The sequence below is a fragment of the Pleurodeles waltl genome, chromosome 7 (genome assembly GCF_031143425.1).
Source record: "Pleurodeles waltl isolate 20211129_DDA chromosome 7, aPleWal1.hap1.20221129, whole genome shotgun sequence".
Classification (NCBI taxonomy): domain Eukaryota; kingdom Metazoa; phylum Chordata; class Amphibia; order Caudata; family Salamandridae; genus Pleurodeles; species Pleurodeles waltl.
Window position 1 is genome coordinate 393,663,726 of NC_090446.1, and position 12,053 is coordinate 393,675,778.

At 40.7% G+C, this 12,053-nt stretch overlaps 1 protein-coding gene across 2 annotated transcripts in view; it reads right to left on the reverse strand.

The window, feature by feature from the left end:
- The window catches only part of LOC138304105 (fer-1-like protein 4), a 1,042,026-nt gene that overhangs the window by 146,511 nt on the left and 883,462 nt on the right, over positions 1 to 12,053 (reverse strand). For both annotated transcript variants that reach the window (XM_069243852.1, XM_069243853.1), the window contains one exon: positions 7,332 to 7,442. In XM_069243852.1, the coding sequence (XP_069099953.1) occupies positions 7,332 to 7,442 (111 nt within the window). The remainder of the gene's footprint in view (positions 1 to 7,331; positions 7,443 to 12,053) is intronic.

A 12,053-nucleotide genomic window follows, 5' to 3' on the forward strand; every position in this document is an offset into this window, starting at 1 on the left:
ATGTTTCTCTGGGAAATGCATATGCGGATCAGGTCGCAAGATTTTGTGCCCTGAACTGTATATTACTCAGAGATGAATGGAATTCAATAAGTGAGCCAGAACTCGAACCAGCTGAAGCATTTGCCTTGAAGGTCGTAGATACAATAGATGAATTAAAAGCATTACAAAATAATGTCAGGGAGGATGAAAGAGATTCCTGGATTAAATCACAATGTATAAAGAGACAAGACGAGTTATGGGTTTCACATGAGGGAAAATTTGTTTTGCCAAATAGTCTCTTATCACAGCTTGCGCGGTTCTATCATGGGCAAGCTCACCTAGGGAGAGATGCCATGATAAGATTGTTCAAAATTGATTGGTTTAACCCCAGATTTCGTCAAGCTGCAGAAGCAGTTTGCCATCGATGTGTCACTTGCCAGCAGATGAACCCAGGAAAGGGAACAGTTGTGAACGCGAGTCACATTGGTAGGGCAAGCGGGCCTTTTAGTCGAATGCAGATGGACTTCATTGAGATGCCTGTACATGGAGGTCTGAAGTATGTGTTGGTGATTGTGTGCATTTTTAGTCACTGGATTGAGGCGTACCCCACACGTAGAAATGACAGCCTTACAGTTGCAAAGCTACTGTTGAGAGAGTTGATACCACGTTTCGGATTCCCGATCTCTTTAGAATCAGATAGGGGAAGTCACTTCAATAACGAGGTGATAAAGTTACTTTGCGAAGCGCTGAACATTGAGCAGAAACTGCATTGTAGCTATCGCCCTGAAGCATCAGGACTGGTGGAGCAGATGAATGGTACACTAAAATCAAGAATGGCGAAAATATGTGCATTGACAAATTTGAAATGGCCTGACGCATTGCCCTTGGTGCTAATGTCAATGAGAAACACCCCTGATAGAAAGACTGGATTGTCTCCGCACGAAATTCTCATGGGCAGGGCTATGAGACTTCCTGCAGTTCCCGCAAACGCGCTTTTGAATATTACAGATGATATGGTGTTAGACTACTGCAAAGGACTGGCTGACGTGGTTCGCTCTTTCTCTCACCAGGTGGAAGCGACCACCTTGCCACCGATCCAAGGTCCAGGACACGCACTGAAAGCAGGTGACTGGGTCGTGGTGAAGAAGCACGTGAGGAAGTCGTGCCTGGAACCCCGTTGGAAAGGCCCTTTCCAAGTGATCCTGACGACAACTACCGCTGTGAAGTGTGCGGGGGTTCCCAACTGGATTCACGCCAGTCACACAAAGAAGGTGTTGTGTCCCACAGATGAGGAAGTTGAAGCGCTGAAACTGCCAGTGCCTGATAAAACAGTGCTGAGTGCTGAGACAGAGCAAAACCGAACTGAAAGCGAACAGGCAGAAGCAGGAGAGAAAGAGATATTATTGGAGGGCGAAGAGTCCGACTCACTTGGGGAAGACCAAGGAGAAAGTTCAGACAGCGACGAAGAAGCTACAGGTGACAAAGAACCTGAAGCAGCTGAGGGTAGCAAAAAGCCTGAAGCAGCTGAAGGTGACAAAGAACCTGAAGCAGCTGAAAGTGATACAGAGCCTGGCGAAAGTAACGGTGACGAAGGGCTCGAAAAAGGTGAAAAAGCAGGAGAGCCTGATCAGAGGAGGGCTTTCCCAGAAACAGACGATACAGAAAAAGAAAAAGAGAACGTGATCGATTCCCCTGAAGGAGGGGACAAGGCAGAGCAGAACGAAAAAGTTCAAACCTCTACAGAAAAGGTCGCAGGTCCATCAAATGGACATGGTGCAAAGAGGAGACTAAGTATATCACCAGTAAAACAAAGGACTGGAGAAGGTTTGAACGACGGAGAAAGGCCAAAAGTAAAAGAGAAAAGAAAAGAAGTGTCTGTTGTGGTACCAACCTCGAGTGAAGAAAAAGACTTGACAAAAGAGGAAAGTACCAGCGAGGCAGAATCGAAAAGAGAAGCAAAATTGAAAAGGAAAAGGATACCGAACAGAAGGTATTCCGGTCCAGAATGGGCATATGCAGTCAATGACGATTGGACTGACGAGTTTGTATCTCTAAGCATCGAGAACGAAGAAGAGGAAGAGATACCAATAGAAAAGAAAAGTTTTATGGACAGTGTTGATTGAAGGGGTGATAAATGATATTGCTTGCTACAATCTAACGTGAAATAGACAACCAGCTGAGACATTGCTAAACCGGATGAGACATTTGCTAAACCGATAAAGACTGAGTTATTGCCGAATTGAGACAAATGCTGCTAACCGATAAGTGACTGGCCTCTTGAAGAAGACGGTGTGAACATTGCGCTCGCTCAGCTTTGTAACTGAATTGCTAAATAAGTTTCATTTATAAGTGCTTCTAGCTCTCTGATTCTATACAGATCATGACGCAAAACAATAGAAAGAAATATTGTAAATATGTGTGTATAGGCTTGGTAATTACATGTGTACTAATAGTAATGGCAATTATGCTTGGAATACGTGGTAAAACTGAGAATGAGAGAATTGAGGCTTCTACTTTTGCTCCTGTTACTGTCACTGAACTAACCGCATTGAAAAGGCTAGCACTGGATGAGAGACTCTTGCATGATAGGAAAGAGCTTTCGTATAATGTTTTCTATCGCTTACTAACAGAATATGTTGAGACAATGGATGCGAAAGATTGTTAGGTGTGTACCCAGATACCGACATCAGTGAAGGAAGGGGTGACATATCACCACATGCCTCTTACATACGGGATTACATGTAGTATAGTAATGTCTAGGTTTTATGGTCAAACTAACATACAGTATTTTTACTCAAATTATGATGTTACCTTTGCTTATGTTCCTATAATAGCGCAGCTAAGCCAGATTGCTAAAGATTGGGATGCTAAAATTATGAGGGAATTTTTCGAGCCAATGCAACCTTTTGAAACGGCTCACGCTCATAGGGAAAATCTTACCTGCTCGCTCTCTGCAGTAGAAATAAGCTTTTTAGATCGCACAGATGATAGAAGGGCTCAAATGAAGGCGAAATTAGAAAAGGAGTTACATAAGAGGACTTCAGTAGATAATTATGATTTTGCTGCAATAAAGACACAAGGGAAAATTGCTTTAGATGCTTGGCATGTAGGGAAGTTTTGTATATATCGAGGTGAATCTTATTATGACAACATTTTTGTAGGAGCGAGTGAGTGTAAACACACGTTTATCTTTAAGGCCAAATGGACATTCATGATGGACGGACTTGACCCTGTCATTCCAGGTGTATATTACATTTGTGGGTATAATGCCTATTATCGTCTTCCAAAGGGATGGTGGGGAAGATGTTATTTGGGTATAGTGTTCCCAAAGGTTTATCAGCTGGATGACCTATCGATGATTCAAAAGACATCTGGATCCCATCGTATCCAGAAAAGAGAGACCGCAGCTGCTGTGGTAGGTGATATATTTGGAGCCATGATTCCTTCATTGGGAGTTGTGCTGAATTCCATCAAAATAAGAAAGTTGTCTACTATAGTGGATAACATGCTGACAAAGTTTTCAGGTGCTATAATCCTGATAGATGCTGAACTTGCAGCGGAAAGAGCTATGACTCTTCAAAATAGGCTTGCTTTAGACATTCTTTTAGCAAAGGATGGCGGTGTTTGCAAAATGCTTGGTGCACGACACTGTTCTACCTATATACCTGACAATAGTGTGAAAATTAAAACTATGCTTGCTAATCTAACAAAAGAAAGTGCAGATTTGAAGGAACTGAAAGAACCAGGAGTGTGGGAGAAGGTTGGAAAGGGACTTGCTTCAGTGGGACATTGGATTGGGGGAATTTGGCATGGAATATTGCTAAAAATAATAGAGGGAATTTTAATAGTGATAATTTGTGTATTTGGAATTTGGGGAATAAAAAGGGGAATAATAATGATTATGGAAAGAATAAAAAGAAGAAAGGAGGAGAAAATTATGAAAAGAATGGCAGAAGAATACAAAGCGCAAACTAGGGGAACTAAAAGGAAAAGAGAACTGACAGAATTTTAATGGAATAAAATTTGTGGGCTTAATTTGTGTGATGACAAGTAGTCATCAGAGGAGGGATTGATGAAGCAGAAAATGAAGGTTTTACATTTATTAACGCATAAACGTAGTGTGAAATAATCATGTGTGACTTTAACCGAACTAATAAAGATTGTACGGGGACAAAATGTGCCCTTAGAGAAGTTTGCCAACATTTATAAGCGTGCTTTATGTAACGTGGTGTATTAGAATTGCACTAATCCGACATAATCATAAACGTGTGCTACGATTTGCTTGTTTGAAATGCGTTAGCTTAGCATTACTTTAGCGGAGGCTTTGGCCTAGTGGCCTGGTCTCACGGTTTAGATGCTCGTATTTTTCCAATGTGCTATTAAACGTGTATTTCTGCTTGAAGCTGTACTTTTCCACAGAAACTGTTCACATGCTTATCTTAAAGTTTCGTGCCAGCCTGGCATATTTTCTCTTTACTTCAAGGTCGACTTGCAGGTGCGGACAATGGAGGCTCTGAAAGTGAGCTAATTGGTAGACAATGTTGCAACTTGCGTACCCATCTCCAAGGATAATGTATGCTTAAGTAAAAGCTTGAGAACTGTCGTTTTTGATTGGACAATTTGAAGCTAACCTATGAACCCTCCAATGGAGACCCTACTGGATTCGAACTGTTGTCTATAAAAAACAGGTGCACGAGAAGAAAGTAGCCATTACCAGCTCGATACCCGCCATTTTGCAGACTTCGTAGCTATTATGGCCCACTTCGCTGCGACGCCATTTTGAGAGACTTTGATGCTTTCTCTAATCGAGAGAAAGAGACTTTAAATGATTCTTGCCCTAGAGACTTTAACTTTGATCCCTTTGCATGAAGTAATAGTTTTACCTTGCCGCCGTGAGGCAATTGCCCCGTTCACCCCTGCCCCTTTGCCCCGTCCCATGCTGATCGAGAAACGGTACCTGTGAGACGAAGACTTCCTTGTATGCTGATCGTAATTGGTAAATATGAAAGGAAAATTGTAAAATTGCATTGTGTTTCTTTTAGGTAACCAACTGCTGATTTTGATAAGAGCCCTAGCTAGGAGTTTTTTCTAAATTAATGTTGCTAAATTATTTTTGCATGAAGTCCCACATGCCGATGCTAATTTGAGGTTAGATGAGGATTCCATATGTCGCACGATGCAATTTGAGATCTTGTCATGCTGACTAAATGTACGCAATTAGCTCATTACAGATTATCGTATTAGTGCTTTGCATTGCCATTATCGAATGCCTTGTGATTCAAATGCTACATAGATTACACTTGTTTCGCCGTTATGGACAGCTATTAATGTTCATTTATGTTTATCATTTGGTGTTGAGACACATATATATTGTGCTAGCTTTGTTAATATAGGGAAATAAATTCACTAACTTTGCAATAAACTGGTGTGGTTATTCCTGACTGAAAGGTCAGGGTTTGCCGAAATGTATTCTGGATTAATTGTTAAGTGTTATGTTGATCAAGGTATTGCTTATGTTCGTTATTGATTATTGGTTTGATGCGACTGATCGATATAAGAGTACGGAGAGTTCCCACTTAGTCAAAAGATTCATCGGCCTAAAGAGCATCCGAACACAGGTAAATTATTACTACGGACCGCTCTATCAGATGCATAGATGTGGATCAATAGTCATTTCAAGCATTCACTCATCAATTTAGTCATGTACCTATCCAATCACTCACCCACTTAAATAGCTAAAGACTCATCATTCCTCTAGCTTTCCTCTGTTCATTTCCTTCAGCCATTTACCCACCAATGCTCTCATTTACCCATCCTTTCATTCTTTCATCTGTGCACTCACCTATCCAGGCACTCTCATCCTTTAATCCGTGCAATCTGCCACTCACCAGTTTTATCACTAACATGTATCCTTTCGTGGAAACATTGCCTCATTCTAACATTCACCTTCTAACCCACTCAACACACACCCACAAACTTATTAGTTAATGAACAAGCACTTTCACTTAGTTGGGCCAATGAGCTATATCAGTGATGGTTCTCCCGGCCCTGTTTCTTAATCTGTGAGATACATTACCTTGCCTAGAGAAAGCAGTTTGTTCCATCACAGTGTTGTGCTGGCACAGGCAAACACCTATGCCCAGCAACTGAACTGGAAGAATTCTATGAGTTATTGGAATTGTTTGGCAGGACCCAAGTTCAAGGTTTTACCTGTTTTGACCATCTGATGTGCTATGAATATTTGCAGCACAGGTCATATAAGAATGAACAGGCTGCTAGAAAGTTGCCTGAGAAAACAGACGAGCTACACTGAATCTGCTGCTTTCCAAGAAGTGCCATTCTATGGTTGAGATAGCATGAGGATTTTGAGTCACGACATTGAAGATGGGTCAGAATATGCACACTATACTGCATCCTGCATTTCAACATAGGCTCAGATGAAAATAAAAACTGTGTAGGAATTTCCAGTCATTCACCAGTAATGTTGGACACCCTCACCTGCTGATGTCACCAGGCACCAAGGCTGAGGTGGTGATTTCAACCTACATTGGCCAAGCATTTAAAGGTGCCTCATACCAATGTTATTTTTCCTCAGTACAGTTGTCTACAGATTGCCAATATTTCCAGTGTAGCTGATGTATGGATTTGCATGAAGGCCATGTTTGATGTCCCTATAGTCTATTTGAGAGCAACATCCTTGCTGGTGACTCTATGTGATTCCGCTAGGATCTCCTTCCTTTGGAACCAGCCCTGAATTCCTGCAGTGTGTTTCTCATCCTTTTCCATGTCCCTCTACAGTTATCCCTACATACCTCTCCCCGCTTTTCCTGCTCTCCTTCCCCTTATATGAAACTCCACATGCTTTTCACTTTAGATGGCCATAGCATTGGAGCAAAAGTGACCAGAAAGGGTGATGGAGGATCTCACAGAAGAGATTTGATTAGTGCATTGAAGAGTTTATAAATAGTACGGTGATCCTGTGTCCAGGTTTTAGAATCAACGAGACCAGCTAACAGGGGCACAAAAGTGAGAAGCTTTATGCATAGATTAATAGTTAGCATGGCTGGTAGACCTCTAGGTGTACACGCAAACACGGGACCAACAAGTGGCTGCTTTTAGTGTTATTGACAAATTAATACATGTACAAATTTATTACATATACGTACATACCAATATATTACATGTTTGGGGGTACTGTTAATGGAATGTTATAAACAAGCAGCATCTAGGCTGACCTTGCACCTTCGATACAGATGTAAAAAAGCTGCACCTGGGCTTACCTTGTGCTTTTGACACAGATGTAAAAAAAACTGCATATGGGCTACCTTGAACCTTCATCAAAGGCCACTTACCTTAACCACATACAATCGTACAAGAACTTTGATGGGCCTGTTTCTGGGGACTCCTTGCATGATCTTGAAATCATTGTTCTCATCATCAGCAGGGTAGATATAAAATGAACCCTGAAAGACAGAGAGACACGGATTATATGCAGATTGAGTGTTCACAGTGAAAACCGTTGGTTTCCTTCGAAACAGAGGACACATTTGGTAAATTGTCAAAGCAGCGTAACAAGCTTTTGTACCTGCTTTTGTACTTTCATCTCATTTTCGATAAAAGAAATGCTGCCAGTTCTTTTGTGGCTCCTCCTGTAAAGCGCGCGCTATAGCATAGGGCAGTGCTACCTGCAAACTTTGCCTGTGCAAATTTTGAATATTTTTGAAGCATGTGCACCAGCAACAAACATTGTGGGTGTGCTGAAAGTGCCACAACAGGAGCGTGGTGAACACTTATCATCCTTAGCCTGATCAGTGCTCTTTAAGTGGGAAAGAGCATTTCTAAAATCTGCAAAACAATGTAATTTATTTGACATGTAAACAATACTCTTCACGAAGAATGCAGTTTACACTAAACTACACAAGTGCAAAGAAAAGTAACAAGAACGTATTTAGCAAGCTCTTACAGAACACTTCATATCGCGTCTGACCCGACACCACCAACTCTACGGCCCTGACCCAGCAGGAAGCACACACCAGGCAGGGGGTTCAAATCCATTTTACCATTACCAAGGAGTTTTCAGCAAAAAATGAATTTGTTCTAGCTGTGTTCCTCCAAATAGGGGGCAAGATACTTAGTGAGATACACACTCGCCTTTGACATCTTTTGTGACCTGCAAGTCACACGTTTGAAACACCTCAATGCCAAGTAAATCTTCTATCCTTGTGAAGTTTAGTCAATTGGGTAACTATAAACTGGGCAATAGTAACACTGGTTATTTACAGCACATTGAAAAGGTTAAAAAATGTGATATGAAGCTCTATGGGCCACATGCACAAAGATCCGGTTTTACGACTCGGCGACCATGAGTCTTAGCGACTCGCAATTTGCGACTCTCAAAACCGGATGTACAACAGTGTCAATGACACTGTCTGTGATTCACAATGGGGTCACAAATGACCTACATCATGAATATTCATGAGGTAGGTAGCACTTTGCGACCGCATTGGGAATGGCCGCCCTCACAGGGAAGGTGGCCTGCTGGAGACAGCAGACCACCATGTCTGTGACTGCTTTTAAATAAAGCAGTTTTTTTTTGGGAAATGCAGCCTGTTTTCCTTAAAGGAAAACGAGATGCATTTTTTAAAAAAATGAAAAGTTTTCTTTTCATTTTTTTCAGAGCAGGCAGTAGTCTGTGGGACCACTGCCTGCTCTGAAAAAATATTTTTGCTGCCATTCACAAAGGGGAAGGGGTACCAGGGGGACCCCTTCCCATTTGCGAATGGGTTAGCACCAGTTTGAAACTGGTGCTAACTGTGATTGTTTTGTGACCACATTCACGGTCACAAAACAATGCTACATGGTGCTGCGACTCACAATTAGGAAGGGAATCCCCTTCCTAATTGCGATTCACAAACCTATTTTGCGATTCCGGATATAGATTACCGAATCGCAAAATAGGGTCTGTACATACCAAAAAAAAAAATCCTGGCGCAAACGGTCCGATTCTGCGAATCAGACTGTTTGCGACAGGAAAAATGGTATATACATGTGCCTCTTAATAACATACATGCCCTCTTATTTAATGATTTTAGGCCTGGGAGTAATTTTAGGTACAACAGAATAATCGGAGTAATTTAAGAAATTCCATGTTACTCTTTGACACAGAATTACTGATAATTACGTGATGAGGATCTCTCGCATATTTATGAGTAATTGTGGGTGAAAATAATCACAGAAACAACTAATAGCAAGCTTGAGCAGCTGCTTGTGCTCCTCTTTGTGTTCTTTGAAACTTAGTGGTATTTTTCCTAGCACAAAATGCATCCTCATGTCCATTTTGTGCTATATGAATAGCACTAAATGCCGGGAAAACGTTGGGAGGGAAACCTTACTGCAAGAGTACATTTAGCAAGGGGCTGCTCGTACTACTTTTCGTGTTCAGTCGCATTTGTTAGTGCAAAATACATCATCGGGTCCATTTCGAACGTGAAGAGGCATTTTGGCATTAGGGAAATGGCGCTAATTGCTGAATTGCTCTTCTCACGTAATATTGCAGAAGGTCGCTCAATTTTGCAGTCATCCTGCATGATTGCTTACAGCTAATTACAAGAGTTATGGCCACACTATAAAAAATATTTCTCGGGCCTTTTTGAAGTCACTCAACATGAGACCTCAAAAATGAATGTTAAACTGTGGTCAGACCAGTGCTTAAATTGAGCCAGTGGTTGCCGGTAGGGGGCACCGTCACAATTTTTTTACATCAGGAAACTACACAGGCAAAAGACACTTATGGGAAAGAAGGAAGAAGAGAAAGACGAAAACGTGTCACAAAGGGAGAAAGCAGAAAACTGCAAGAATTACCTGAAGGGGCAGGGGGTTACAGTAAATGGATTAAAGAGGCCGAGATGGCTTTAAGATTAGGCTGCCTCAATATTCTGTGCTCAAACATTTAAAGGCAACAGCCGTGTGTTTCAGAGGAGAGCTTTGGGCAACAGCAAGTTTTTATTTACAAATTAAGCAGTGGGTCAGATCTTCCAAAAGTTGGTGTGACTAGCATTTTGTGCTCCTTTTTCACCAACGTTAAGTGGATAACAGGATGATTAAGAGAAAGGAAATATGATAATGTGGGCAAAGCGCGTACAGAGTTGTATTTGTGTTTGTATGAATGACGTACCACAGTATTTCAGTTAAATAGCACAGGAAATCATAGGTGATGATACAGAACAACTCAATGGTTCTGTTTGTTTATCTTAGAAGAATGTGCAGCTGCCTAGTCAACAATGAGATTTTAATCTGTGATGGTTATGTTTCCAACAGATTTCTTAATCTGGAACATTAAAACAGTAGAGTTACTAACAACGATGGGCCATATGTAAAAAGTTTAGGAACAGTGATTACCTTATTGCAATTTCCTGCAAATCAAAGTTAGGAAATTACTCCTCCTAATGCATGAAACTTATTGAGTTTCATTTCGTGATTTCTAATGTGGTCGCAAATAGACTAAGCTCTTGATTATTAATGAGGTAGGACACAGTATACAAACCATTAGGAATTGCAGCCATCACTGGGATAGTGGTCTGCTGGGGCCAGCAGACCACCATGTCTGTGATTGCTTACAATAAAGCAATATTTTTTCAAAATGCAGCCCATTTTCCTTAACAAAAAACGGTATGCATTTCAAAATATAAAATGAAACGTTTTTAGGAGTAGCAAGTGCTTCCTTGGACCACAGCCTGCTCTTAAAAAATGTTTGTTTCAACATTCAAAAAAGGGGAAGGGGTCCCATGGGGACCCCTTCCCATTTGCAAATTATACCACTACCTTTAATTCAGTCTCAAAACATTCATACATAGCACTGCAATTTGATATTTAGAAGGGCTGCCCTAAACATGCCCCTTACAAATAGCCAATCACTAAGCACAAATTGTGATTTAGTAGCAAGTTACTGAATCACAATTTGTGTTTTGTACAGATGAAAAAGCATATTTGCAGTCAGAACTGGCCCTATTCCGTGAATCAGCCGTTTCGGACCACTGAAAGGCTTTTGCATACATGGGCATTAATCCGCTATTCAGGTTTATCAGCTGAAAAATTCACTGTAAGTGTAAAGGCACTCAATGCAAACATCTGTGTGTTCAATAGGTCTCAGGTTCCTATATTCATAAATAGCTCAGGTGGTTGATGTGTCTGTTTCACTGCACTTTGTGCAGCAGCTTCAATCCTAGGGGGTTTACGCCATTTTTGCAAGAATCCAGAAATAACCAGGTACAAATTATGATAAGGGAGGTCAGTGTGTATTACAGCAACTGACAACAAAGACTTGTATGTTAAGTACAAAGCATACATTTTAATCACCGTAGGATTATCTCAAACTTTAAAAGAACAAAGAGCACCATTAAGTATAGTGATTAACTATTTGTTTTAATTAGGCACCAATCAAGTGTGATTTTTTTATACATGGCTATTATTAGGCCCATTATACAAGTAGATATTAAAAAAATACCTATAGTGAACATTCAGCTAACGCTATCTTTCTTGAAATCCTTTGTAAGAAATTTGGTTAATGGTTGAGTGGGTGAGAAACCCTACTCAAGCAGCAACCACAATCCTCTGTTAGGGTGAAGTCACAAGCAACACTAAATTAACGCGTGTTCATCCCTCTGGTAGTGTGGCACAGAGCGGTTAGGCTTAACCTACAGGCAATGTGAAAAATATTTATGCAGCACTTCAAACAGTTGTTAAAGATTTTAACAGGAATTAATGCCTTAAAATGATAACTTGTATGAGTGAAAAGTAGGCCTAAATAAACGCTGCATATTAAACGCACATTTTCTTTTTTAAAGCCTGCACAACATGCATTTGACAGAAAATGCTAATGTTGACAAATTCCTAAATGCAATAGCTCAGCTGAAATTGCTTTTTTTAACCTCCGTCATGGCGGTTTTCATAACTATTCATGGCGTTAGCTTCCTATTCTAACAAAGAAGTAATATTCTTTTTTTTGTTTAATCACGTTACCTGCTATGCAATTCCCACTTTGCTTAAATAATTTTAAAATTTGCTTCTTTATGAAT